Here is a 27,212-nt window from a genome sequence, read left to right on the forward strand (position 1 = left end):
TCTTTGGTGCTCAGTCATCTTTATAGTCCAACTCTCACATCCATACATGACTACTAGAAAAACCATAGCTTTGACTAGACGGACCTTTGTTTGCAAAGTAATATCTCTGCTTTTTAATATGCTGTCTAGGTTTGTCATAAGTCTTCTTCCAAGGAGCAAGCGTCTTTTAGTTCAAAGCTGAGATTTCCATCTGAAATGATTTTGGAGCCCAAGAAAATAAAATCTGGCACTGTTTCCATTGTTTCTCCATCTATTTGCCATGAAGTGAAGGGACTAGATGCCATGATCTTAATTTTTTTTTTTTTTTTTTGATCTTAATTTTTTGAATGTTGAATTTTAAGCCAACTTTTTGACTCTCCTCTTTTACTTTCATCAAGAGGCTGTTTAGTTCCTCTTCGCTTTCTGTCATAAAGGTGGTGTCATCTGCATATCTGAGGTTATTGGTATTTCTCTCTGCAATCTTGGTTCCAGCTTGTGCTTCATCTAGCCCAACATTTTGCATGATGTACTCTGCATAAAGTTAAATAAGACGAGTGACAATATACAGCCTTGACGTCCTCCTTTCCCAAAATTTGGAACCAATCTGTTGTTCCAGGTCCGGTTCTAACTGTTGGTTCTTGACCTGCATACAGGTTTCACAGAAGGCAGGTAAGGTGGTCTGGTATTCCCATTTCTCGAAAAATTTTCCACAGTTTGTTGTGATCCACAGAGTAAAAGGCTTTAGTATAGTCAATGAAGCAGAAGTAGACGTTTTTCTGGAATTCTCTTTCTTTTTCTATCATCCAACAGTTATTGACAATTTGATCTCTGGTACTTCTTTCTGCCTTTTCTAATTCCAGCTTGAACATCTGGAAGTTCTTGGTTCACGTACTATTGAAGCCTAGCTTGGAGAATTTTGAGCATTACTTTGCTAGCGTGTGAAATGAGAGTGCAAGTATGCAACAGTTTGAACATTCTTTGGCATTGCCTTTCTTTGAGATTGGAATGAAAACTGATCTTTTCCTGTCCTGTGGCCACTGCTGTGTTTTCCAAATTTGCTGGCATATTGAGTATGGCATTTTAACAGCATCATCTTTTAGGATTTGAAGTAGTTCAGCTGGAATTCCATCACCTCCACTAGCTTTGTTCTCAGTGATGCTTCCTAAGACTCAGTTGACTTTACACTCCAGGATATCTGGCTCTAGGTGAGTGATCCCACCATCATGGTTATCTGGTTCATGAAGATCTTTTTTGTACAGTTCTTCTGTGTATTCTTGCCACCTCTTCTTAATATCTTCTGCTTCTGTTAGGTCCATACCATTTCTGTCCTTTATTGTGCCCATCTTTGCATGAAATGTTCCCTTGGTATCTTTAATTTTCTTGAAGAGATCTCTAGGCTTTCCCACTCTGTTGTTTTCCTCTATGTCTCCGCACTGATCACTTAGGAAGGGGCTTTCCTGGTGACTCAGATGGTAAAAAATCAGCCTGTAATGTGGGATCTGGGTTTGATACCTGGGTTGGGAAGATCCCCTGAAGAAGGTGATGGCTACCCACTCCAGTATTCTGGCCTGGAAAATCCCATAGGATCGCAAAGAGTCGGACACAACTGAGCAAATTTCACTTTCATTTTTCACTTAGGAAGGCTTTTTTATGTCCTTGCCATGCTTTGATACTCTGCATTCAGATGGGTTTATCTTTACCTTTTCCTTTCACGTCTCTGCCAGCTATTTGTAATGCCTCCTCACATAGCCATTTTGCTTTTTGCATTTGTTTTTCTTGGGGATGATTTTGATCACTGCCTCCTTACAATGTTATGAACCTCTGTCCATAGTTCCTCAGGAACTCTATCAGATATAATCCCTTGAATCTATTTGTCACTTCCACTGTAAAATTGTAAGGGACTTGATTTAAGCCATAGCTGAATGAGCTAGTGGTTTTCCCTACTTTCTTCAATTTAAGTTTGTATTTGGCAATAAGGAGTTCATGATCTGAGCCACAGTCAGCTCCTGGTCTTGTTTTTGCTGATTGTATAGAGTTTTTCCATATTTGGCTGCAAAGAACATAATCAATCTGATTTCGATATTGACCATCTGATGATATCCATGTGTAGAGTCTTCTCTTGTGTTGTTGGAAGAGGGTGTTTGCTATGACCAGTGTGTTCTCTTGGCAAAACTCTATTAGTCTATGCCCTGCGTGAAATTTGTCTGTTACTCCAGGTATCTCTTGACTTCCTACTTTTGCATTTCAGTCCCCTATGATGAAAAGGATATCACCTACAAGACCTTCTAGAACTAATACCAAAAAAGAAACATCACCAGGAAGTTTCTAAACATTGCAAACTAAAAAAGACCCTATTGGTTTCCACAGAGAGAAAATAGGTCAATTATAAGGGTCAGGAAACATATTGACTTCAGACTTTTAAAATCAAAAAGATAAAGTACAAGTTTCCAGTTCTGGAAAAGATGGAAAACACACCCTCCATCCAGACTCTCCCATGGATTGCCCTTATATTTGCCCTTCTGGACAGAAGGATACAGCAACTGTTTCAGGATTCTGAAAAGTAAATAACAGAAGGCAGATTGAGGAAGAAAACCAGAATCCAAAATATCACCACATCAGCAGTAAGTGTATCATACTTTCCTATGGAATACACAGCCTTCACTCAGGCAGTGTGACAGTGATGGCAGCAGTAGCCTGCCTGCAATGCCTAAGAAATGAAATATTATTCAGCCATAAGAAGGAACAAACTATTGACTCTATTATTATTATTATTATTATTATTCTATTATTGCAATAGATTAGATGACTCAGATTCATTTTGCTAAGTGAAATAAACCATATCAAAAAGACTACTATATTATTACATTTATTTAACCTTCTGGAAAAGGCCACACTTAGGGACAGAAAACAGATTGGTGATTGCTGGGGGGTGAGGCAGAGGGAGGGGTTGACTATAAACAAAGGAGGCATGATGGAGTTTTTGTGGGAAGATGTATTCATTAAGCCTTCTCACTTTTAAAAAGTCCTCTGCATATATAAAGGAAAGGAAAGACTAAGTAAAAAGACCCAAAGCTCACCGTGACACCTGGAAAAGAGGAGAACCCATGAGGGAGGGGGGAGCCTACCGCTATGCATGTATGTATGTGTGTGCGCTCGGTCATGTTCAACTCTTTGTGACCCCAGGGACTGCAGCCCACCACGCTCCTCTGTCCATGGGATTTTCTGGCCAAGAATACTGGAGTGGGTTGTCATCTTCTCCAGGGACCCACTACTACATGGTCCTAAGTCTTGTTTCTGCCCTCGATTCACCATATTCTTCAAAGATCCCTTTGGACCCTTCTGCTGAACTCTTTCCAGAAAACTAGCATTTACCTAAGTGACTCTATTGCTTCCCTGGACTGAGGATGATTCTGGATTTCTTGTATTCAGAATCAGGACTGTGAAGTTTATCACGTCTTCCCACTTCCCTTGGTGCTGTGCCAGCCCTTCTTCATCAGCCCATGCCCTTTAAGCAGGCAGAAGATATGGATGCATGGAGGGAGTGGTGGCAGCCTACCCAGCCCAACAATCCAGCAGAACCCTGGTGGAAGCACAGGTAGGGACATCCGATAGTAATGGTAACAGAGAAGCAGGGACAGGAAAAGAAAAAATGAGCAGCAGGACATCCAAGGGCAGGAACACACAGAGAAAGTGAAGCCACATTGGTGTAAGTTCTCCCCAGTCTCTTCCCTCCACAACCCAGACTGCCACATCATCAAATATCAAGGCATCAATTCTGGTTTAAAAATAAGTAGGTGAGTAAGCCATAGCATACCCAGGGTTCTGCATTCTTAAGAAAGCATTCCCTTTCTCTCTCATTGTTTTCCACTCATGGCTATAATCAGATCTAGGCTTCTTGTCTAAAAAGATTACCTTCAATTCAGATGCTCTCCTAAGTCATCTCACATGATACCCTCTTCTTTCAGGTACTCAATGGTCTCAGATGCAGAAACGGAAAGCATTTTCATGGATCCCATTCACCTCTCCTCAGCTGTTGCAGCTAAACAGATCATCAATGAAGGTGATGCCATCAGATGCCAGGCGGGAGGGTCCACGGGTTGTCTGGAGACCCTCAGAAGGGGCTCACTGGAAGGTGTCATGTGGCTCTCACTTGATTCCCATCAGAATAAGAGGAGCAGGTCCAAAGACGACAGCTCCTCCAACCCCTCCTCATCAACCTTCATGGGACAGGGTGGAAATTATAATGTCTCAGTGTGAACAGTTCTCTAGTAAATAGCCAGGGAGGTAACTCCAATCTCCTGCTAGGGCCTCTAATCCAGTTTCTCAGTTAAACTCAGGGGTTCTGGTTATGCCAGAGATGTAGACCTGAGAGCCCCAAAAATGGCTGGTAGCATCCACAAAGTTCCGTTCAAAGGCATGCCTATATTTAAACCTGCATTTCCACCAGAGATTAAAGACAGTTTTCAAACTGACGTTTGGATGGGAAGGAGGTTAAAAAAAAGATGGAATGGCAAGAGATGTTAATATTCATACAGGAAATTTTAGAGCAGAATCCATACAGTATTTCATTCAAGGATACTCACCCAGATTGGATGGAAACTTGGGCAATAATCTTTCACAATTTCATTCCTCTCCCTTCTCATGACTTTGCCTTTGGTGTCTCTCTCACTTCTGATGGGTATAGTGGGATAAGGCAGTCCTATTAACGACATAGCACCCACCTGGCCTTGAGCCTGATCTGGCATCCACAGCTGGTGGTCATGATCATCCCTAGTGATGAGAACAAACATGCCACTCCTTTTCCAAGTAACCCAGGTCTTCCTTGAGCCCTAGATGCTTTGGGTCTCTGAGGACATCTGGATCTCCTGTACACTTGGTGAGGAATGAGATATTTCACCTGATGTTGCTTATTGGTATGGGAATCCCAGGAGACTCCATCTTCTCAAATAGCTACTTTTTTTTCTGTTTTCTTTATTGCCCTTCCTGGGGTTGCTATTACCTTGCTCCCAGTCAGGCCAAGGTGTGCATTTAAAATTTTTATTAATTTATATTTGGCTGTGCTGGGTCCTTGTTGCTGCACCAGCTTTTCTCTAGCTGTGGCAAGTGGCGGATACTCTTCGTTGTAGTGTGAGGGCTTCTCACTGCAGTGGCTTCTCTTGTTGCAGAGCACAGGCTCTAGGGGGCACCGGCTTCAAAAGCTGCAGTTCCCTGCCTCTAGAGCACAGGCTTAATAGTTGCAGTGCATGAGCTTAGTTGCTCCACAGCAAATGGGATCTTCCTGGACCAGGGATCGAACCCATGTCTCCTGCATTGGCAGGAGAATTCTGTACCACTGAGCCACCAGAGAAGCCCCGGCCAAGGTGTCTTCACCCCAGTCTGGTTTTTTCTAAATTGCTCCCAGCACCCCTCTGACTCCGGAAGTTCTCTGGCCCTCATGTGTGGTTCGGAACATCCCTAACACTCCATCCTGCACCATCCGTGCTCCGTGCTTCACTTTCTGCACTACTCTCCAGGCTTTGTGTGTGAGTAAGAGTCCGGTTTTAGGGGGAGTGAGAAAACCATGTGCTCTCTTTGAAAGCTTCAGTATCAGATCTATGGGATTCAAGGGACATTCAACATTTATACTGAGACCTGAAAATGAGCATTGCATTTTTTTTCAATCCTAGGTCATATCTAGGCATTAAGTTTAAGTTTCAGTAGTCTGAGTGGCTGATGGGTGGTGGAAGAAGAAACAAAGAATAAATTACAGAAAAAATGAAAATGTACCAAGTGATCTTTCAAAACATTGCCCTACTCAGTAATGACTAGAGAGGTAAAAATGGATGTGGAAGAACCATCCAATTTCAGGAAAGTCTGCATATGCCACACATCTGAGATAGTGCAGAGGAGAACTGGCTGGGCTTAACTGTCTTCTGAGGAAAGTTCCAGAAGTAGAAATAAATGGGAGGAACTGATGTGGCTGAGATGTGGACTAGAAACCTAGGGAAAGTAGGAATTCCTGGTGTGGGTAAGAGATTGGGACATTTGTTTTAAACACGAAGGGAAAGAAATCAAAACAATAACCTGCTATGTAAACAGCTGAGGAAGGCATAGCTGTATATTTTAATGAGGCAGTGGGGAGTCTTTTTCTCAGTGCAGTAAAAATATCTAAGTAGAAATCTTACTTCTACTTAGAAGTAAGGAAAGAGAGAGGCTTTTACATTTGCCATTTAAGACCCCAGGAGAGTCGAGAGTGGTGGAGAAAATAGGAACACTTCATCTATTTTTAAACAAAATAGAGCACAGGAATTGCAGAGGTTTCCTTCTTTCTGCTTTTGAAACAGATATCAAAGAACATTTAGAGCTGAGACCTGTGAATGGATGTGGGGGCCCATCAGGTGGTGCAGAAATGAGGGCGGAAAGGAAAGGGAAGCTTTAGGGAAATGAAGCACTCAGCCCTGGGCAGAACTCAGGACTCCTGGACCAACAGAACTTGAACAGCAAACCCAGCTTACAGACACCTGCTCATTCCATGAAGAGCAAGGCCACATCTATTTGCCAAATGCGGCTGCACTTTCACCCACATTTTACCCATAGAGAAGAGGTGGTGCTGACAAGAGGTTATGAACAACATGGAGGACATGCATTTCCTAATTACCTTCTTTTTCCTTCTCTTTAGTCACTAGACCATTCAGGGATGACCTAAATCAAATCTGTTATGATTATACAGTGGAAGTGAGAAATAGATTTAAGGGACTAGATCTCATAGACAGAGTGCCTGATAAACTACAGACAGAGGTTCATGACATTACACAGGAGACAAGGATAAAGACCATCCCCAAGAAAAAGAAAGGCAAAAAGGCAAAATGGCTGCCTGAGGAGGCCTTACAAATAGCTGAAAAAAGAAGAGAAGCTGAAAGCAAAGGAGAAAGGAAAGATATACCCATCTGAATGGAGAGTTCCAAAGAATAGCAAGGAGAGATAAGAAAGCCTTTCTCAGTGATCAGTGCAAAGAAATAGAGGAAAGCAATAGAATGGGGAAGACTAGAGATCTCTTCAAGAAAATTAGAGATATGAAGGAAACATTTTATGCAAAGATGGGCCCAATAAAGGACAGAAATCATAGGGACGTAACAGAAGCAGAAAATATTAAGAAGAGGTGGCAAGAATACACAGAAGAACTGTACAAAAAAGATCGTCACGAGCCAGATAACCATGATGATGTGATCGCTCACCTAGAGCCAGACATCCTGGAATTGGAAGTCAAGTGGGCCTTAGAAAGCATCACTACGAACAAAGCTAGTGGAGGTGATGGAATTCCAGTTGAGCTATTTCAAATTCTGAAATATGATGCTGTGAATGCTGCACCCAATACGTCAGCAAATTTGGAAAACTCAGCAGTGGCCAAAGGACTGGAAAAGGTCAGTTTTCATTCCAATCCCAAAGAAAGGCAATGCAAAGAATGCTCAAACTACCACAAAATTGCACTCATCTCACATGCTAGGAAAGGAATGCTCAAAATTCTCCAAGCCAGGCTTCAACAGTATGTGAATTGTCAACTTCCAGATGTTCAAGCTGGATTTAGAAAAGGCAGGGGAACCAGAGATCAAATTGCCAACATCTGTTGGCTCATCAAAAAAGCAAGAGAGTTCTAGAAAAACAACTACTTCTGCTTTATTGACTATGCCAGAGCCTTTGACTGTGGATCACAACAAACTGTGGAAAATTCTTAAAGAGATGGGAATACCAGGCCACTTTACCTGACTCCTGACAAATCTGTATGCAGGTCAAGAAGCAACAGTTAGACCTGGACATGGAAAAACAGACCGGCTGCAAATAGGAAAAGGAGTATGTCAAGGCTGTATATTGTCACCCTGCTTATTTAACTTATATGCAGAGTACATCATGAGAAATGCTGGGCTGGATGAAGCACAAGTTGGAATCAAGATTGCCAGGAGAAATATCAATAACCTCAGATGTGCAGATGACACCACCCTTATGACAGAAAGTGAAGAAGAACTAAAGAGCCTCTTGATGAAAGTGAAAGAGGAGAGTGAAAAAATTGGCTTAAAGCTCAACATTCAGAAATCTAAGATCATGGCATCCGGTCCCATCACTTCATGGCAAATAGATGGGGAAACAGTGGAAACAGTGACAGACTTTATTTTTTTGAACTCCAAAATTGCTGCAGATGGTGACTGCAGCCATGAAATTAAAAGGTGCTTACTCCTTGGGAGAAAAATTATGACCAACCTAGATAGCATATTAAAAAGCAGAGACATTACTTTGCCAACAAATGTCCGTCTAGTCAAAGCTATGGATTTTCCAACAGTCATGTATGGATGTGAGTTGGACTATAAAGAAAGCTGAGCACTGAAGACTTGACGCTTCTGAACTGTGGTGGTGTGGAAGACTCTCAAGAGTCCCTTGGACTGCAAGGAGGTCCAACCAGTCCATCCTAAAGGAAATCCATCCTGAATATTCATTAGAAGGATTGATGCTGAAGCTGAAACTCCAATACTTTGACCACCTGCTTGAAAGAGCTGACTCATTGGAAAAGACCCTGATGCTGGGAAAGAAGGAAGACAGGAGAAGGGGCTGACAGAGCATGAGATGTTTGGATGGCATCACTGACTCAATGGACATGAGTATGAGTAAACTCCGGAGTTGGTGATGGACAGGGAGGCCTGGGGTGCTGCAGTCAGTGGGGTCACAGAGTCGGACATGACTGAGTGACTGAACTGAATTGATACATTCTTAAAGAAATGAAAAATCTTACTTTCCTCCATATTTGCTAATTTGGAAGAAAATACATTGGAAGGAGAAGATAAAGTTTCACTCAAGAGGGAATTCATTTGAAATTTGAGCTTTTCTGGGTCGTTGTCAAACAGGTCCTGTATGCTGTTTTGTGACTGGCATTAGGGTTCATTGTAAAGTTTTCCCACTTGTCATAGAGCTGGGAGGTTGAGGCTCACAGGTGCCTACACTCTAGAGAGGGAGTTCAGTTCAGTTCAGTCGCTCAGTCATGTCTGACTCTGTGACCCCATGGAGTGCAGCACTCCAGGCCTCTCTGTCCATCACCAACACTCAGAGCTTGCTCAAACTCATGTCCATTGAGTTGGTGACGCCATTCAACCATCTCATCCTCTGTCAGCCCCTTCTCCTCCTGCCTTCAACCTTTCCCAGCAGCAGGGTCTTTTCCAATGGGTCTGTTCTTCACATCAGATGGCCAAAGTACTGGAATTTCAGCTTCAGCATCAGTTGTTCCAATGAATATTCCAGACAGATTTCCTTTAGAATTGACTGGTTTGATCTCCTTGCAGTCCAAGGGACTCTCAAGAGTCTTCTCCAACACCACAGTTCAAAAGCATCAGTTCTTCCATGCTCAGCTTTCTTTACAGTCCAACTCTCACATCCATATATAACTACCAGAAAAACCATAGCTTTGACTATATGGACTTTGTGGGCAAAGTAATGGCTCTGCTTTTTAATATGCTGTCTACGCTGGTCATAGCTTTTCTTCCAAGGAGCAAGCATCTTTTAATTTCAGGGTGGCAGTCACCATCTGCAGTGATTTTGGAGCCCCCCCAAATAAAGTCTCTCGTGTTTCCATTTTTTCCCCATTTATTTGCCATGAAGTGATGAGACCAGATGCCGTGATCTTAGTTTTCTGAATGTTGAGCTTTAAGCCAATTTTTTCACTCTCCTCTTTCACTTTCATCAAGAGGCTCTTTAGTTCTTCTTCACTTTCTGTCATAAGGGTGGTGTCATCTGCACATCTGAGGTTATTGATATTTCTCCTGGCAATCTTGATTCCAACTTGTGCTTCATCCAGCCCAGCATTTCTCATGATGTACTCTGCATATAAGTTAAATAAGCAGGGTGACAATATACAGCCTTGACATACTCCTTTTCCTATTTGGAGTCGGTCTGTTGTTCCATGTCCAGGTCTAACTGTTGCTTCTTGACCTGCATACAGATTTGTCAGGAGTCAGGTAAAGTGGTCTGGTATTCCCATCTCTTTAAGAATTTTCCACAGTTTGTTGTGATCCACAGTCAAAGGCTCTGGCATAGTCAATAAAGCAGAAGTAGTTGTTTTTCTAGAATTCTCTTGCTTTTTTGATGAGTCAACAGATGTTGGTAATTTGATCTCTGGTTCCTCTGCCTTTTGTAAATCCAGCTTGAACATCTAGAAATTCACAGTTCATGTACTGCTGGAGCCTGGCTTGGAGAATTTTGAGAATTACTTTGCTAGGGTGTGAGATGAGTGCAATTGTGTGGTAGTTTGAACACTCTTTAGAATTGCCTTTGGGACTGGAATGAAAATCGACATTTTCCTGTCCTGTGGCCATTGCAGAGCTTTCCAAATTTGCTGGCATATTGAGTGCAGCACTTTCACAGCATCATCTTTCAGGATTTGAAATAGCTCAGCTGGAATTCCATCACCTCCACTAGCTTTGTTCATAGTGATGCTTTCTAAGGCCCACTTAACTTCCAATTCCAGGATGTCTGGTTCTAGGTGAGCGATCACACCATCATGGTTATCTGGGTCATGAAGATCTTTTTTGTACAGTTCTTCTGTGTATTCTTGCCACCTCTTCTTAATATCTTCTGCTTCTGTTAGGTACCTATGATTTCTGTCCTTTATTGAGCCCATCTTTGCGTAAAATGTTTCCTTGGTATCTTTAATTTTCTTGAAAAGATCTCTAGTCTTTCCCATTCTGTTGTTTTCCTCTATCTCTTTGCACTGATCACTGAGGAAGGCTTTCTTATCTCTCCTTGCTATTCTTTGGAACTCTCCATTCAGATGGGTATATCTTTCCTTTTCTCCTTTTCCTTTTGCTTCTCTTCTTTTTTCAGCTATTTGTAGGGCCTCCCCAGACAAGCATTTTGACTTTTGCATTTCTTTTTCTGGGGATGTACAATGTCACAAACCTCTGTCCATAGTTCTTCAGGCACTCTATCAGATCTAATCCCTTGAATCTATTTGTCAGTTCCACTGTAAGAAATTTGATTTAGGTCATACCTGAGTGACCTAGTGGTTTTCCCTACTATCTTTAATTTAAATTGAATTTGGCAATAAGGAATTCATGAATTTCATGATCTGAGCCACAGTCAGCTCCCAGTCTTTTTTTTTTTTTTCTTTTCTGATTGTATAGAGCTTTTCCATCTTCGGCTGCAAAGAACATAATCAATCTGATTTCGGTATTGACCCTCTGGTGATGTCTGTATGTAGTCGTCTCTTGTGTTGTTGGAAGGCAGTGTTTGCTATGACCAGCGTGTTCTCTTGGCAAAACTCTGTTAGCCTTTGCCCTGCTTCATTTTGTACTCCAAGGTGAAATGTGCCTGTTACTCCAGGTATCTCTTGACTTCCTACTTTTGCATTTCAGTCCCCTGTGATGAAAAGAACATCTTTTTTGGGTATTAGTTCTAGAAGGTCTTGTAGCTCTTCATAGAACCATTCAAGTTCAGCTTCTTCATCGTTACTGGTTGGCACATAGACTTGGATTAATGTGATTTTGAGTGGTTTGCCTTGGAAATGAACAGAGATTTTTCTGTCCTTTTTGAGATTGCACTCAAGTTCTGCATTCAGACAATAAATGAAATAAGTGATCTAAAGGCAAATTAAAACATGACATAGCATAAGTGACTGTTGAAAATTTACTTTTCCCAGAGTTATTTGCCCTCTGTACATAATGGGATCAAACTAATGGAATGAATTATGTTACTAAAGAATGTCATGTATTCATTTGGTAAATAATTCTAAGCATCTATTTTGTTTCACTATCGGTTTTACAGTATAAATTGGACACATACTAGCTACTTAAGGACCTTGGTCTAAGAAACTATCAGCCAGTTTTATAGAAATATGGGAGGAAATGAAGGAAACTGACGTCCCTTTGCCCACCTCAGTACATCTATGCTGATCCTTGTTAAGTCCTTCCTGGCAGATCAGATTCAGCCCATACACAGAGTCCTGGCAGAAAATGGGCCAAGAGTAGATTCTCCCAAGGAGCAGGGAGGGTCATGGTGTTATTTCTCTTTGATAAGAATGTTGCTTCTCACCCTAGAACTCAAGCCACGTGGGGTCAGAGTTGAGGCAGAGTGTCCAGGCATGCTGGAGTCTGCCGAGCAGTTGCTGGTGGAGGACCTGTACAACCGTGTCCGGGAGAAGATGGATGACACCAGCCTGTACAACACTCCCTGCGTCCTGGACCTCCAGCGGGCCTTGGTCCAAGACCGCCAAGAGGCTCCCTGGAATGAGGTGGATGAGGTCTGGCCTAACATCTTCATAGCAGAGAAGTGAGTCTGATGGCTGGGTGCTCATAGCCTTTGTCCTACCTCTCTGGGTAGTGCCCAAGAGAGATGAAACTCCCCCAACTTGGACCGACAGCTCCAATAGCTCCATCTAGCAAATGGATGCTGCCTGAGCACTTTTCCAGCCCCCACCTTGGAGAAAGACCCAACCCACCCACCTGCACACAGGGACTCCCAAGCAAAAATGCTGGTGTGATTGTTTATCCTCCAACCTCCTGACAGGGCTCACATTCACAGCCTTCCCCGCTGCCCCAGGTGCCCTCTCTGGGCCTCCCTACCTGCCCAGAGCCTTGCCAATAGCACACACCTCACTATTACCATCATTCCATGACATCCGTAACAACCATATAATGAGGCATTTGGAGCCATTGACAGTATTGATTTTATATGTATTTACTAATTTATGAAAATATCCACAATATATTAAGAGGATAGATAGGTTATAAAACCAGTATATACAATATGATACTAATTGACATAGTGTGTGTGTGTGCGTGCACATGCGCACTTTTGCATAGACAAATTAGAAACAAATGTGATAAAAATTTCATAATACTTCTAGCTAGGAGGTGGTTCTATAAGTGATTTTCATTTTCTTCTTTAGGTGTCTTTTGAATTGTTTAGATATCCTACAGTAAACATTTGTTTTTATAATCAGAAAACAAAATGTTGTTTTTCAAAAGTTTATCAGTGGTATCCAGAACAAAACCCCAAACAACTTACTCACATCTTATTCCTTCATCATGGTCTTGCCAGTACATAATTGGTAACAAAAGGCTGACTTGTGAAACCATTTTTGCTGATCTACTGGCTTCTTAATGAGATCTTTTCCCAATGTAAGGGAGGGAATTTGGGGCCCTGAGATCAGGCAATAGGGAAAATAGCTTTGGACATTGGGTCTTATACTCCAGCATGGTATAATATGTTGCCCAGAACCCAATTCGCAGAGCTGGGCACCAAGTCCCAGGTGATTCCTAATTAGCTCCACAGACCCAGAAACATTCACATTGTGATGAACAGAGACTCTTGGCACCTCCAGATATCCCCAGCTGAAGGCATCTGCTTCTTCTTGGGCAACCCTGTGTGCAGAAGCTCCTCAAGCTAAGCGCCACCCATTCCACTGCAGTAAAAAGAACTCTGAACTAGGAATCCCAAACTCCAGTTCTTTTTCTGTTTGTTTGTTTCATGTGTCACGCCTTTAATGTACAAACATAAAAAGTGATAAACCAGAAAGCAGTTTTACATTGAATTAGCAGAGGTGACTACATACAGTTCTTTTTGCAAACCCCAGACCAGGGATTAAGTCAAGACAGCTGCTACTAGATCCTAACCTTTGAGGCTGAACTGTCCCATCCCACTCTCAGTAGCACTAGAGCATCAGGCAAGGCCAACCTTCCCAGGCCTTCACTTCTAAGTCTTCTTACTAGAGCAGAATGGGGAGGATTGTACCATTACCCAGAAGATAAGAACAGCACTGGCAACTCTGTCTACTGCTCGGGACTCCATGCCCCCAGAATGATTTTAAGAGATCCCCATGTGCATGTGAGATTGGACCCAAGAATAGATATTTTGGTCTAAACTGTGAGATTTGTGGCAAATGCAGGGTGGTTTGAATGGTTCCAGGCCAGACAGCAAGTGTCACAAATGCTACATCTCCAGTGAAATAAGGCATACACTGCTGCCCCTAAACACCATGAGACAAGAAGTGGCTGCCAGTCTAGTCCATCCATATGTGAGACTCAAACATGGGACTTTGCAAAAATAAAATCTGGATGCTAAGGGCCCCCCTTTTAATGAAAGCCAAGGCCCTAAAAGAGAATGCTAGAAAGTCTTTAATTATTTTCCCCCAATTAAGATGATCAGGTCATTTTGGAAAGAAGAGAAATACTAACCACTCTCCCTTCAAGTTTTAGTAGCCAAGAGGAATCTGAGCTCTGAAAAGTGGCAAACACTTTTTTTTTTGCAGATGACAAGCAGCTGTGGCAACTGGCCAATTGCATGAGCAGCAGGGAAGCCAACAGTGACCCCTGTGAACGGTGCTCACTGTGGCAGCTCTTGGCCACGGGCTGCATACAACCTCCCTGCTGGGATAGAGTGCTCTGCTCCATCCGGCTGCCCGCAGGCCAAGGGGTGGGAGTGCTGGAAACAGATGAGTGTGTGCCTCCACATCATGGTACAGAGTGACGGTGAATAGATACGGTTTAAGCACAGCATTTGGAGACAACCCTCCAGTTGTTCTGTTATTAGAGTTTTAAGAGCTTAGAGCCTGGGAGGATTGAGAAATTCTAAAGAATGAAACAAACAAGAAAAAAAAAAAAAAAGAGTGTGGGAGGTGTCAAAGACACAAGAGCTCTTTGTAGATGCTGTCTGATTCACTTTGTCCCCAGGTTCCTCTTAGAGCTCAATAGAATTCAAGACAGAAGGCAGAGATATTAGACCTGTGTCAAGGGCAAAAACTGCTGGTAGTCACTCTTGGTGATGTCAATCATCAGCTCCTGGGTACATTCTGGAGGCTCCCCTGAGAAGAGTCCTGGGCAGCCTGAGAAGACGGTGAATGGTGGGACCACAGTTTTTGGGGGTAACACTGTGTTGTCAAGAATTTTACAATAGCCTTTCAACACACACTGGCGCCCAGTCACACAATTCTTGCCAATTTGAACATAAGAGCCAATATGAGCTGCATTGGCCATGCAATCATCCTCAATAAAGATGTGGTCCCCAATATGTAAAGGAAAAAATGCAACGCCTTTGCTGAATTTCTTGAATGGTGGCCTTAGGACACTCCGACTTTTCACAACACAATGACGTCCAACTCTTACGTTTGCCAGATCCCCTCGGATAATAGTCGTTCATCACAATGGTCTTGCCATTGAGAACAATGTTCTGACTTCCACACAATACAGACTGGCGACTAACTTTGTTCTCACATGCTATCTCAATGTATTCGGACTTGTAGAGCCGTTCACCCAACTCCAGGGCCACCAGCTCCTCAGCACAGCTCTGGCTCCTGTCAAAGTCTGTCTGCCAGTCTTTCTGACTGGAACTCTGGCAACTTCCGGCTGCTCCACCACTTCCGCTCTGGGCTGTCAGTGGTCCTGAACTCCAGTTCTTGTTCAGAGTCTTTTCTTCTGAACAAGTCCTAAAACATATTTGATTCATTTTTACAATCTTCAGATAGGAATAAGAATAGTTATTCTACTTCTTAAGTTTATTATTAGGAGAAATTAAAATAGTGCATATGAAAGCACTTTAAAAATATAGCAGGCCACATCAACATGAAACATGCTTAATTTTATAATTATTTTTGACTGCCACTTTTGTGTCTTGATAAATGTCCATCCTGAAGGCATGGAATTTTAGCCTAGAGCTCTCTGGGTCAATGGTTTCCTTGCACATCAGCCCTGTTCTCCTTTCTCCTGTCCTCCCCTGCCCAGCTCTCCCTCCCTTCTCTCTCTTACTAGAGCTAGGTCACTGGTCCATTTTTATAACAATATTTGCAGTGAGCCCCAGACATACTGTGGAGCAGAGGAAGTGGTATTCACACAGCTGGGCTCTCCTGACCTTGCTGAAGCAGGCTTCCAATATCAGTGGTAAGGTACCTTTCTAGTTCTGATGCTGGCAAAAAAAAAAAAAAGTCCCTGCTTCTTTGTTTTTAGGAGTGTGGCTGTGAACAAGGGGAGGCTGAAGAGGCTGGGAATTACTCACATCCTGAATGCTGCTCATGGCACTGGTGTCTACACGGGGCCTGAATTCTACACTGGCCTGGAGATCCAGTACCTGGGTGTGGAGGTTGATGACTTTCCTGAGGTGAATATCTCCCAGCATTTCCGGAAAGCAGCCGAGTTCCTGGATGAAGCCCTGCTGACCTATAGAGGTGAGGGGGTCTGCTCACTCCAGGCTGCTGGAATTCCACCGTAGGAGGAGCAACATAAAGAATGTTAGGAAAACCTCCAGGTTATCTGCTGTCTGGAGGTCATCTATGTTAAGATGTTTGTTGTCTCATTCTAGGACAAGGGGAAAGGAATGGAGCAGTATTCATCTGATAAGTAACTATTGAGGGCCCAACATGGGCCAGGTGCTATTCTAGACATTGTGGTGAAAGATATGGACAAAGCTTCTGGCCTTTGATACTTACATTGTAGTGAAGGCAGAACAATATAAAAAGAAAAAGAAAACTGTCAGATACCAGTCAGTGTAAGGCAGAGGTGACAACTGGGATGATGTGCTGGAGTGGCTGACAAGCTCCTACAAGAGTGGCTGAGAAGGCCTCTCTGAAAAGGAAACATTTAAGTTGAGTGACAAGAAGGAACAAGCCATGGAAAAATTGGAAGAATATTTCTGGCAAGGGAAGTGTCAGTGCACAGATCCAAAGGTGGAATAAGATTTATGTGTTCAGGAATCACAAGGTGATTAGCCTGGTGGGTTAGATGGGTGAGTGAGGATGGCAGGGGCCCACTGTGCTGGAAGTTGAGGGCCAGGGGAAGGGAGCTGAAAGGCACCTTGATCTGACCTACATTATGAGAAACCCATTCCTTGAGCTTTGGAGGCAAGACTGGCTGGGGAGATGAGAGTGGGAATGAGGAGAGCAGAGTTGATGCTGCCATTGTTGTCCCAGTGGGATGATAGGAGACTGTCCACAGAGTTGATGGGCATTGGTCTCGTGAGGGTCTCAACAAGGAGAGACTGGAGTTTATGCAGTGCAGGTGAGTGGTAGTTTAGGATCTGGAGACCAAAAATGCAGGCTGCAGTCAATAGTTGTGATGCTGTCTTTATACAAGGAATCACAGTTTTCTTACCTATAGAACAAATAGATCTAGTGCTCCTAAAATTACTGAGGATTAAAATTGCCAAAATGCATGTAAGAGCTCATTTACCACAGAATCGGACCAATAATAAATGTTTTAAAAGTTATAGCTATTACTATAATAAATATTAGTAATGATTCCTGGGGGGGACATTTCCTGTTATCACCAACTGGCCAGGAAGGGTAACTTTTAATGGAAATATACATATATATATGTATGTATATATGTAATGCAAGAGACATAGGTTTGATCCCTGAGTCAGGAATATCCCCTAGAGTAGGAAATAGCAACTTGTTCCAGTATTCTTGCCTTGAAAATTCCATGGACAGAGGAGCCTGGAGGGCTATAGTCCATGGGGTGGCAAAGAGCTGGACATGACTGAGCACACACATACACCCACTTCATGGATCACAGTCTTGTCGTGGTGAAGGGGCTTGCATAACCCAATGAGGCTATGAGCCATGCTGTGCGGGGCCGCCTAAGACTGATGAGTCACAGTGAAGACTTCTGACGAAACATGGTCCACTGGAGGAAGGAATGTAAATCACTCCAGTATTCCTGCCACAAGAACCCTATGAACTGTATGAAAAGGCAAAAAGGTATGACACTGGAAGATGAGCCCCACTGGTCAGAAAGTGCCCACCATGCTCCTGGAGAAGACCAGAGGGCAATTACTAATAGCTCCAGAAAGAATGAAGCAGCTGAGTCAAAGTGGAAACGATGCTCAGTTGTGGATGCGTCTGGTGGTGAAAGTAAAGTCCGATGCTGTAAAGAACAATACTGCACAGGAACCTTGAATGTTGGGTCCATGAATCAAGGTAACATGGATGTGGTCATGCAGGAGAGGGCAAGAGTGAGCATAGGCATCGTAAGAGTCAGTGAATTAAAATTGATTAGAATGGGCGAGTTTAACTCAGATGACCTTACATCTACTACTGTAGCCATAAATCCCTTAGAAGAGATGGAATAGCCCTCATAGTCAACAGAAGAATCTGAAATGCAATACCTGGGTGCAATCTCAGATATCCAAAAATGACAGAATATGCAAAAACCTCAGATACGCAAAAACGACAGAATGATCTTGATTCATTTCCAAGGCAAAACATTCAACATCATAGTAATCCAAGTGTATGCCCCAACCACTAGTGCTGAAGAAGTTGAAGTTGACTAGTTCTATGAAAACCTACAAGACCTTCTAGAACACCAAAGGTCCTTTTCATCATAGGGGATTGGAATGCAAAATTAGGAAGTCAAGAGATACCTGGAGCAACAGGCAAGTTTGGCCTTGGAGTACAAAATGAAGCAGAACAAAGGCTAACAGAGTTTTATCAAGCAAATATCCTTTTCCAACAACACAAGAGACAACTATACATGTGGACATCACCATATAGCCAATTCTGAAATCAGATTGATTTTATTCTTTCCAGCTAAAGATGAAGAACCTCTAACAACCAGCAAAAACAAGACCTGGGGCTGACTGTGGCTCAGATTATGAGTACCTTATTGCAAAAATCAGGCTTAAGTTGAAGAAAGTAGGGAAAATCATTAGGCTATTCAGTTATGACCTAAATAAAATCCCTTATGATTATACAGTGGAGGTGATAAATAGACTCAAGGGATTGGATCTGGTAGACACAGTGCCTGAAGAGGTATGGATGAAGGTTTGTAACTTTGTATAGGAAGCAGTGACCAAAACCATCGCCAAGAGAAAGGTATGCAAGAAGGCAAAGCAATTTTCTGAGGAGGTTTACAAATAGCTGAGGAAAGAAGAGAAACAAAAAGTCTTCCCAGAGAAGGGGAGATGGGGAGAGAGAGAAAGGGAAAGCTATACCCAATTAGTCACAGTTCCAGGGACTAGCAAGGAGAGCTCAGAAAGCCTTCTCAATGAACTATGCAAAGAAACAGGAAACCGATAGAATGGGAAAGGCTAGAGATCTCTTCAAGAAAACTGGAACTATCAAGGGAACATTTCATGCAAGGATGGGCACAATAAAGGACAGAAAAAGAGGGTTGAAGATGGCGGAGGAGTAGGTGGACGTGGATTACATCTCTCTCCACAGACACATCAGGAATACACCTTCAGACACAAGAGTGCATGCGGAACACCAGCTGAGAGCAGACAGGAGTACCTGACCAGCGGGAAAGAATATATAGAACCACGCAAAACTCGGTAGGATGAAGGAACGAGGGGGAAAAATAGGAGTGTTAGTAGAACTGGACCTGCCCTTGGTGGGTGGGGGAACTGAAGCAGGGGTCCGATCCCCACATCAGGGTAATTGTCTGAGTCAGAGGAGAAACATTTAAGTCTGAGAGTGAAACAGCTGATCCATGGCAGCCTAAGTGGAGTGAGAATCAGACAGTCCTTGCTGCAGTTATATATACCCCGGACAGGGATGAGGGTCCCCTGGAAAGCGCAGCGGCTGGGAGCTAGAGTTTGGGGAGTGTGGAGTGAGCCCAGGGCAAGGGCTGCTGTTGACTACAGAGAGACAGACTGAGGGGAGGTGAGGGAGGAGATTGTGATGGGAAATGCCTGTGGAGGAAAGCCACGTGGCCATGGAAGCAAAACGATACTGCTGAGTCACACGTAGGGAATGGAGCCATCACCATAGCCTCTCCCCACATGCCAGCATTGGCAGCTGAAGAATAGAGAGGCTGGCCCATCAGCCTGACGCACTGAACTACAGAGTAGGACCTCACCCAGGTTGCTCCTTTAAGTGACTGATGTGTAGAACAAGAGTAGGACCCCCAGCCAGTGGGGTCCCTCTATGTGCCTGAATGGGCAGAGCTACAGAGAAAGACTGGCCAAAGAGGCCTTCTGATTTCCAGCTACAACAGGCTCAAAAAAAGACTCTGATAGAGTCATAACTCCTGCGGTGGAGGCAGTCCATGTCCCTGCATACTTCACACCACCAGGCCAAGGAGCTGGGCCACCTTCACATTCAACTTTCACTAGGGCAGAGCTTTCATGGGCAAAAAAAGTCTTGTGTCTATGCATGCAGGGTCGCTTCAGTAGTGTCTGACTCCTTGCGACCCTGTGAACTGTGGCCTGCCAGGCTTCTCTGTCAGGGAGGGGGGTTCTCCAGGCAAGAACACTGGAGTGTATTGGCCAGTACTGGTTGCCATACTCTTCTAGAGCACTATAGTTTCTGCTGCCATTAGCTGCCAACACCCCTGAGTATCTGGTGCTGCCCGAACCCTTGCGACCCAAGCAGCCACACGACCTCCACACCTGGCCCTCACTGGGGCAGACCCAAGCCCTCCAGGGCAGCCCCACGAGCAAACCCCAGTGGACGACCCACATGCAGAGGTGGAAATAAAACCAGAATTGAAACCCAGGGGCAGTGTGGCTATGGAAGAGGACCCAAAACCTTCCCACCAGCTGTACAAGCTGCAGATTTAATCCACACGATCAACTAGGCAGACTCTGTGTCTATGGAATATATAAATGGTCATCGAGAGCTCCCATAAAAGAAAATGCACTAGTTCTGATAACTGTGGACATTGGAGGCAAGAACACACAGGAGTAGGTCCAGATTAGAATCTGAGCTGTCCCCACAGCAGGTCCAGAATCAACACAGTGTTGGAGGGCATCCTAGGGAGGTGAGGTGGACTGTGACTCCCAGCGAAGGAAAGGACTCGGACAACCATGACTCAAGAAAAACATTTATTATTCTTAAGTTTTGACTTACTCCATAGATTTCTTTGGATTCCCCCCGCCTTTCCCTCCTGTTGTAGTTGTTGATTTTATTGGCACTATGAAATCTAATTAAGCTTTTGAGTTTTTTTTTTAATCAGTCACATTTTTTATTGCTATTATAAACTTTTGCCTCAACGTTGGGCTTTTACAGTTCTGTGGAGTTTTCCTTTTTCTTTTTTCTCTTTCTTCTGTTTTTTCTTTCTTTTCTCTTCTTTATAATTTTAATATTTTTAAACCTATTATATTTTTTCCACATTTATTCCTTTGTTTGTCTTTCTTACTGTTCTTTTTCCCTTGCAGTTAATCTTTAATGTATATAAATCTTCTTAATCTATCTCTATTTAACTTTGTGTATCTATTCATTCTTTCTTTCCTTTCCTCTCAACATTTTGTTAGTTTAATTTTCATTGCTTTATTCCCCACTTGGCACCTCGCTTTAGTTTTGTTTCCCAGTTCGTGCTTTAGTTAGTTTTGTTCTTAACTGGTAAATATAATTTTTTATTTCCTTTGTTTGCTGTGTCAATCTACTGTACTTTACTTTTGTTGATGGACTGTTTTCACTTTGCTCATGGGTGTATATGTATATTCCATTATTTTAATTATTATTTGCCTGATTTTGTAATTGCCATTTGTCTGGGGTTCATCTCCGGTTTCTTGTTTTTGGATATTTGTTTTAATCTCACTTAATCCCAAAACAAACCACTTGTGGAATCTTTGTTCCTGATCAGAAATCAAGCCCAGAGCTTTTGGAGTGGGAGCACTGACTCTACGACCCTAGACTACCAGAGAACTAACCTTAGGGAGTATCAAACAGTGAGAACTCACACAAAGAAAACCACTTGAATACAAGACCCAGCATCACCCAGCCACTAGTAGCACCCTGTGCAGGATGCCTCTTCTAAACAACAAATAAAACAAAATACAAACCCAATCATCAGCAGACAGGATTACTACCTCACTCAGCCTTGCCCAGCAGAGGAAAAACAAACAAACAAAAACTCAGCACAAATCTCACCCGTTACAAGCTTACACAAACCACTGGACCAAGCTTAGGAGGGCAGAAACCAAACAGAAGAAAGAATTCAACCCTGAAGCCTGGGAAAAGGAGACCTCAAACACGGTAAGTTAAAAAAATAATAATAATGAAAAGGAGAGAAATACTACACAAATGAAGGAACAAACTAGACAGAAGCCCAAATAAATGAAGAAGAAATAGGCAAACTACCTGAAAAAGAATTCAGAATAATGATAGTAAAGATGATAAAGAAAACCTTGAAAACAAAATGGATAAAATGCAAGAATCAATTAATAAAGACCTATAAGAATTAAAAAATAAACATACAGAGACAACCAACACAACTAATGAAATTAAAAATACCCTAGAAAGAATCAATACAGAATATCTGAAGCAGAAGAATGAATCAGTGAGCTGAAAGATAAATAACTTAAATAACTGGTGGAATAATAACTTAATAATAACTTAAATAAATAACTGGTGGAAATAACTTCTGAAGAGCTAAAGTAAAAAGAATGAAAACAACTGAGAACAGTCTCAGAGACCTCTGGAACAGTATCAAATGCACCAACATTTGAATTATAGGGGTTCCAGAAGAAGAAGAGAAAAAAAAAGGGTATGAGAAAATTTTTAAAGATATTATAGTTTGAAATTTCCCCAACATGGAAAAGGAAATAGCCAATCAAGTGCAAGAGGCACAAAGAGTTCCATACAGGATAAACCCAAGAAGAAACATGCCAAGACAGATACTAATCCAACTAATAAAAATTAAACACAAAGAAAGAACATTAAAGCAATAAGGGAGAAGCAACAAGGAACATACAAGGGTAACCTCATATGCTTAACAGCTGATCTTTCAGCAAAAACTCTGCATGCCAGAAGGAAATAGCAGGATATATTTAAAGTATTGAAAGGAAAAAATCTACAACCAAGATTACTGTACCCAACAAGGATCTCATTCAAAATTGATGGAGAAATAAAAAGCTTTTCAGACAAGCAAAAGTTAAGAGAATTCAGTACCACCAAACCAGCTTTACAACAAATATTAAAGGGACTTACATAGTCAAGAAATACAAGGGAAGAAAAAAGATCTACAAAATCAACCCCCAAAAATTAAGAAAATGGCAATAGGAACATATATATCAATAATTACTTTAAATGTAAATGGATTAAATGGTCCAACCAAAAGACACAGACTGGCTGAATGGATACAAAAACAAGATCCATATATATGCTGTCTACAAGAAACCCACTTCAGACCTCAAGACACATAGAGACTGAAAGTGAGATGACGGAAAATATATATTCCATGCAAATGGGAAGCAAAAGAAAGCTGGATTACCAATCCTCATATCAGACAGAATAGACCTGAACATAAAGACTATTACAAGAGATAAGGAAGGACACTACATAATGATCAAGGGATCAATCCAAGAGGAAGACATAACAATTGTAAATATCTATGCACCCAACATAGGAGCACATAAGACAAATACTAACAGACATAAAAGGAGAAATTGACAGTAACACAATAATAATAGGAGACTTTAACACCCTACCCAATGGGTGGATCATCAAAACAGAAAATTAATAAGGAAATACAAGTCTTAAATTACACATTAGATGAGATGGATCTCATTGATATCTTCAGGACATCCCATCCAAATGCAGAAGAATACAACTTCTTCTCAAGTGCACATGGAACATTCTCTAGGATAGACCACATCCCGAGTCACAAATCAAACCTCAGTAATTTTAAGAGAATTGAAATCGTATCACGCATCTTCTCCAACCACAGCACTATGAGACTAGATATCAATTACAAGAAAGAACTGTAAGAAATACAAACACATGGAGATTAAACAACACATTTCTAAATAACCAACAGGTTACTGCAGAAATCAAAAGGGAAATCAAAAAATTTCTAGAAACAAATGACAACAAAAACACGACAACTCAAAACCTATGGGATGCAGCAAAAGCAGTTCTAAGAGTAAAGTTTATAGCAGCACAATCCTACCTCAAGAAACAAGGAAAACATCAAATAAACAACCTAACTTTACACCTAAAACAACTGGAGAAATAAGAACAAAAAAACCCTCAAAATTAGTAGAAGGAAAGAAATCATAATGATCCAAGCAGTAATAAACGAAAAAGAAATGAAGGAAACAATAGTAAAGATTAATAAAACTAAAAGCTGGTTCTTTGAAAAGGTAAACAAAATTGACAAACCTTTAGCGAGCCTCATCAAGAATAAAAGAGAGAAGAATCAAATCAACAAAATTAGAAATGAAACAGGAAAGGTTACAACAGACAATGCAGAAATACAAAGGATTATAAGTGACTATTATGATCAACTATATGGCAATAAAATGGATAACCTGAAAGAAATGGACAGATTCTTAGAAATGGTCAATCTTCCAAGACTGAACCAGGAAGAAATAGAAATTATGAACAACCCAAATGCAAGCACTGAAATTGAACCTGTGATCAAAAATCTCCCAAAAAACAAAAGCCCAGGACCAGATGGCTTCACAGGAGAATTCTATCAAACATTTAGAGAAGAGCTAAAGCCTATCCTAAAACTCTTTCAAAAAATTGCAGAGGAAGGAATACTTCTAAACTCAGTCTACCCTGCCACCATCACCCTGATACCAAAACCAGACAAAAACAACACAAAAAAAGAAAACTACAGGCCAATATCACTGATGAACATAGATGCAAAAACTCCTCAACAAAATTTTAGCAAACAGAATTCAGCAACACATCAAAAAGCTCATGTACCATGATCAAGCTGGGATTATTCCAGGGATGCAAGAATTCTTCAATATATGCAAATCAATCAATATGATACACCATATTAACAAATTAAAAGATAAAAACCATATGATCATCTCAATAGATGCATAAAAAGCCTTTGGCAAAATTCAGCACCCATTTATGAAAAATGGGCATAGAAGGAACCTACCTCAACATAGTAAAGGCCATATATGATAAGCCTAGAGCAAACATTATTCTCAATGGTGAAAAACTAAAAGCATTCCCCCTAAGATCAGGTACAAGACAAGGGTGTCCACTTTCACCACTATTATTCAACATAGTTCTGGAAGTCTGAGCTACAGCAATGAGAGAATAAAAGGAAATAAAAGGAATCCAGATTGGAAAAGAAGAAGTAAGCTCTTACTGTTTGCAGATGACATGATACTGTACATAGAAAACCCTAAAGACAGTATCAGAAAATTACAAGAGCTAATCAGTGGATTTAGCAAAGTTGCAGGATACAAAATCAATACTTAGAAATCACTTGCATTTCTATGTACTAACAATGAAAAATCAGAAAGAGAAATTAAGGGATCCATCCCATTCACCATTGCAACAAAAAGAATTAAATATCTAGGAATAAACTTACCTAAGAAGACAAAAGAACTGTACACAGAAAATTATAAGACAATAATGAAAGAAATCAAAGATGACATAAACAGATGGAGAGATATTCCATGTTCCTGGGTAGGAAGAATCGATATTGTGAAAATGACTACTCTACCAAACTGCAATCTACATATTCAATGTGATCCCTATCAAACTACCAATGGCATTCTTCACAGAACTAGAACAAAAATTTCACAATTCATATGGAAACACAAAAAACCCTGAATAGCCAAAGCAGTCCTGAGAAAGCAGAATGGAGCTGGAGGAATCAACCTTCCTGACTTCAGATTATACTGCAAAGCTACAATCATCAAGACAGTATGGTACTGGCACAGAAACAGAAATATAGACCAATGGAACAAGATAGAAAGCCCAAAACTAAACCCATGCTCCTACGGGTATCTTATTTTTGACAAAGGAGACAAGAATATACAATGGGGCAAAGACAGCCTCTTCAATAAATGGTGCTGGGGAAAGTGGACAGCTACATGTAAAAGCATGAAATTAGAACACTTTCTAGTACCATACACAAAGATAAAATGGATTAAAGACCTAAATGTAAGACCAGAAACTATAAAAATCTTAGAGGAAAACATAGGTAGAACATGAAATAAAACAAAGCAATCTATGACCCACATTCTAGAGCAATGGAAATAAAAGCAAAAGTAAACAGGTGGGAACTGATTAAGCTTAAAAGCTTTTGCACAGCAAAGGAACCTATAAACAAAGTGAAAAGACAACCCCCAGAATTTGAGAAAATAATAGCAAATGAAACAACTGACAAAGGATTAATTTCCAAAATATACAAGCAGCTCATACAACTCAGTGCCAGAAAAACAAACAACCCAATCAAAAAGTGGGGAAAAGACTTTAACAGACATTTCTCCAAAGAAGACATACAGATGGCTAACAAATACATGAAAAGATGCTCAACATTGCTCATTATTAGAGAAATGCAAATCAAAACTACAATGAGATATCACCTCACACTGGTGAGTTGGACCATAGAGAAGACTGAGCACCAAAGAATTGATGCTTTTGAATTGTGGTGTTGGGAAAGACTCTTGAGAGTCCTTGAACTGCAAGGAGACCCAACCAGTCCATCCTAAAGGAAATCAAGTTTTGATATTCACGGGAAGGACAGATGCTGAAGCTGAAACTCCAATACTTTGGCCACCTGATTCAAAGGAGATCCAACCAGTCCATCCTAAAGGAAATCAACTCTGAACACTCACTGGAAGGACAGATGCTGAAGCTGAAACTCCAATACTTTAGCCACCTGATTCGAAGAACTGACTCACTGGAAAAGACCCTGATGCTGGGAAAGCCTGAAAGCAAAAGAAGCAGCCAGCAGAGGATGAGATGGTTAGACAGCATGACCAACTCAACGCACATGAATGCCAGCAAACTCTGGGAGATAGTGAAGGACAGAGGAGCCTGGCTGTGCTGCAGTCCATGACGCTGAGCTCTACGTGACTTAGTGACTGAACAATAGCACATATACATGTATATGTGTACATAGAGAGAGAGAGACAGACAGGGGCAGCGAGAGGCAGAGAGAGGGAAATATTTTTATATATGTATATTTTTATTAAATAATTCGTGTGTTATATATATGTATAGATAGATTATATATCTATATAAAATGATGTTCTCCTCTTTTCAATACTTAAAGAAAACAACCCTATTTTTAAGAACGTATTGCTTCTGACTAAAATAGACTTGGGCATGTCTGCCTGGTGTCTGTGAGAGAGGGGATTTCTTCCGCTGCTTTTCCCGGTGCTGTTGCCAACTTCTCGGCAGAGCCAGGGGAGCACAGACTCACGCAGCATCCTGGGTGAGGGAGGCAGTTCGCACAGCAGCAACGTACGCCCAGAATCGCAAGAAGCTGCCCGAGGGTGGTGTGTGGACGTCCAGGAGCCGCTGTGGCTGGGGCAAGGAAGTGTCCCGTCACGGGGAAGGAGAGGCAGCAGCACCCGCTGCACGGCTG

At 41.8% G+C, this 27,212-nt stretch overlaps 1 protein-coding gene and 1 pseudogene across 3 annotated transcripts in view; one reads left to right on the forward strand and one right to left on the reverse strand.

The window, feature by feature from the left end:
* Positions 1–27,212, forward strand: part of STYXL2 (serine/threonine/tyrosine interacting like 2) — a 60,093-nt gene that overhangs the window by 20,050 nt on the left and 12,831 nt on the right. For all 3 annotated transcript variants that reach the window (XM_065946245.1, XM_065946253.1, XM_065946236.1), the window contains 3 exons: positions 3,945–4,039; positions 12,030–12,261; positions 15,933–16,150. In XM_065946245.1, the coding sequence (XP_065802317.1) occupies positions 3,945–4,039; positions 12,030–12,261; positions 15,933–16,150 (545 nt within the window). The remainder of the gene's footprint in view (positions 1–3,944; positions 4,040–12,029; positions 12,262–15,932; positions 16,151–27,212) is intronic.
* LOC136147005 (dynactin subunit 5-like) lies at positions 14,709–15,435 on the reverse strand (annotated as a pseudogene).

Source organism: Muntiacus reevesi, chromosome 1 (assembly GCF_963930625.1).
Source record: "Muntiacus reevesi chromosome 1, mMunRee1.1, whole genome shotgun sequence".
NCBI classification, from domain to species: Eukaryota; Metazoa; Chordata; class Mammalia; order Artiodactyla; family Cervidae; genus Muntiacus; species Muntiacus reevesi.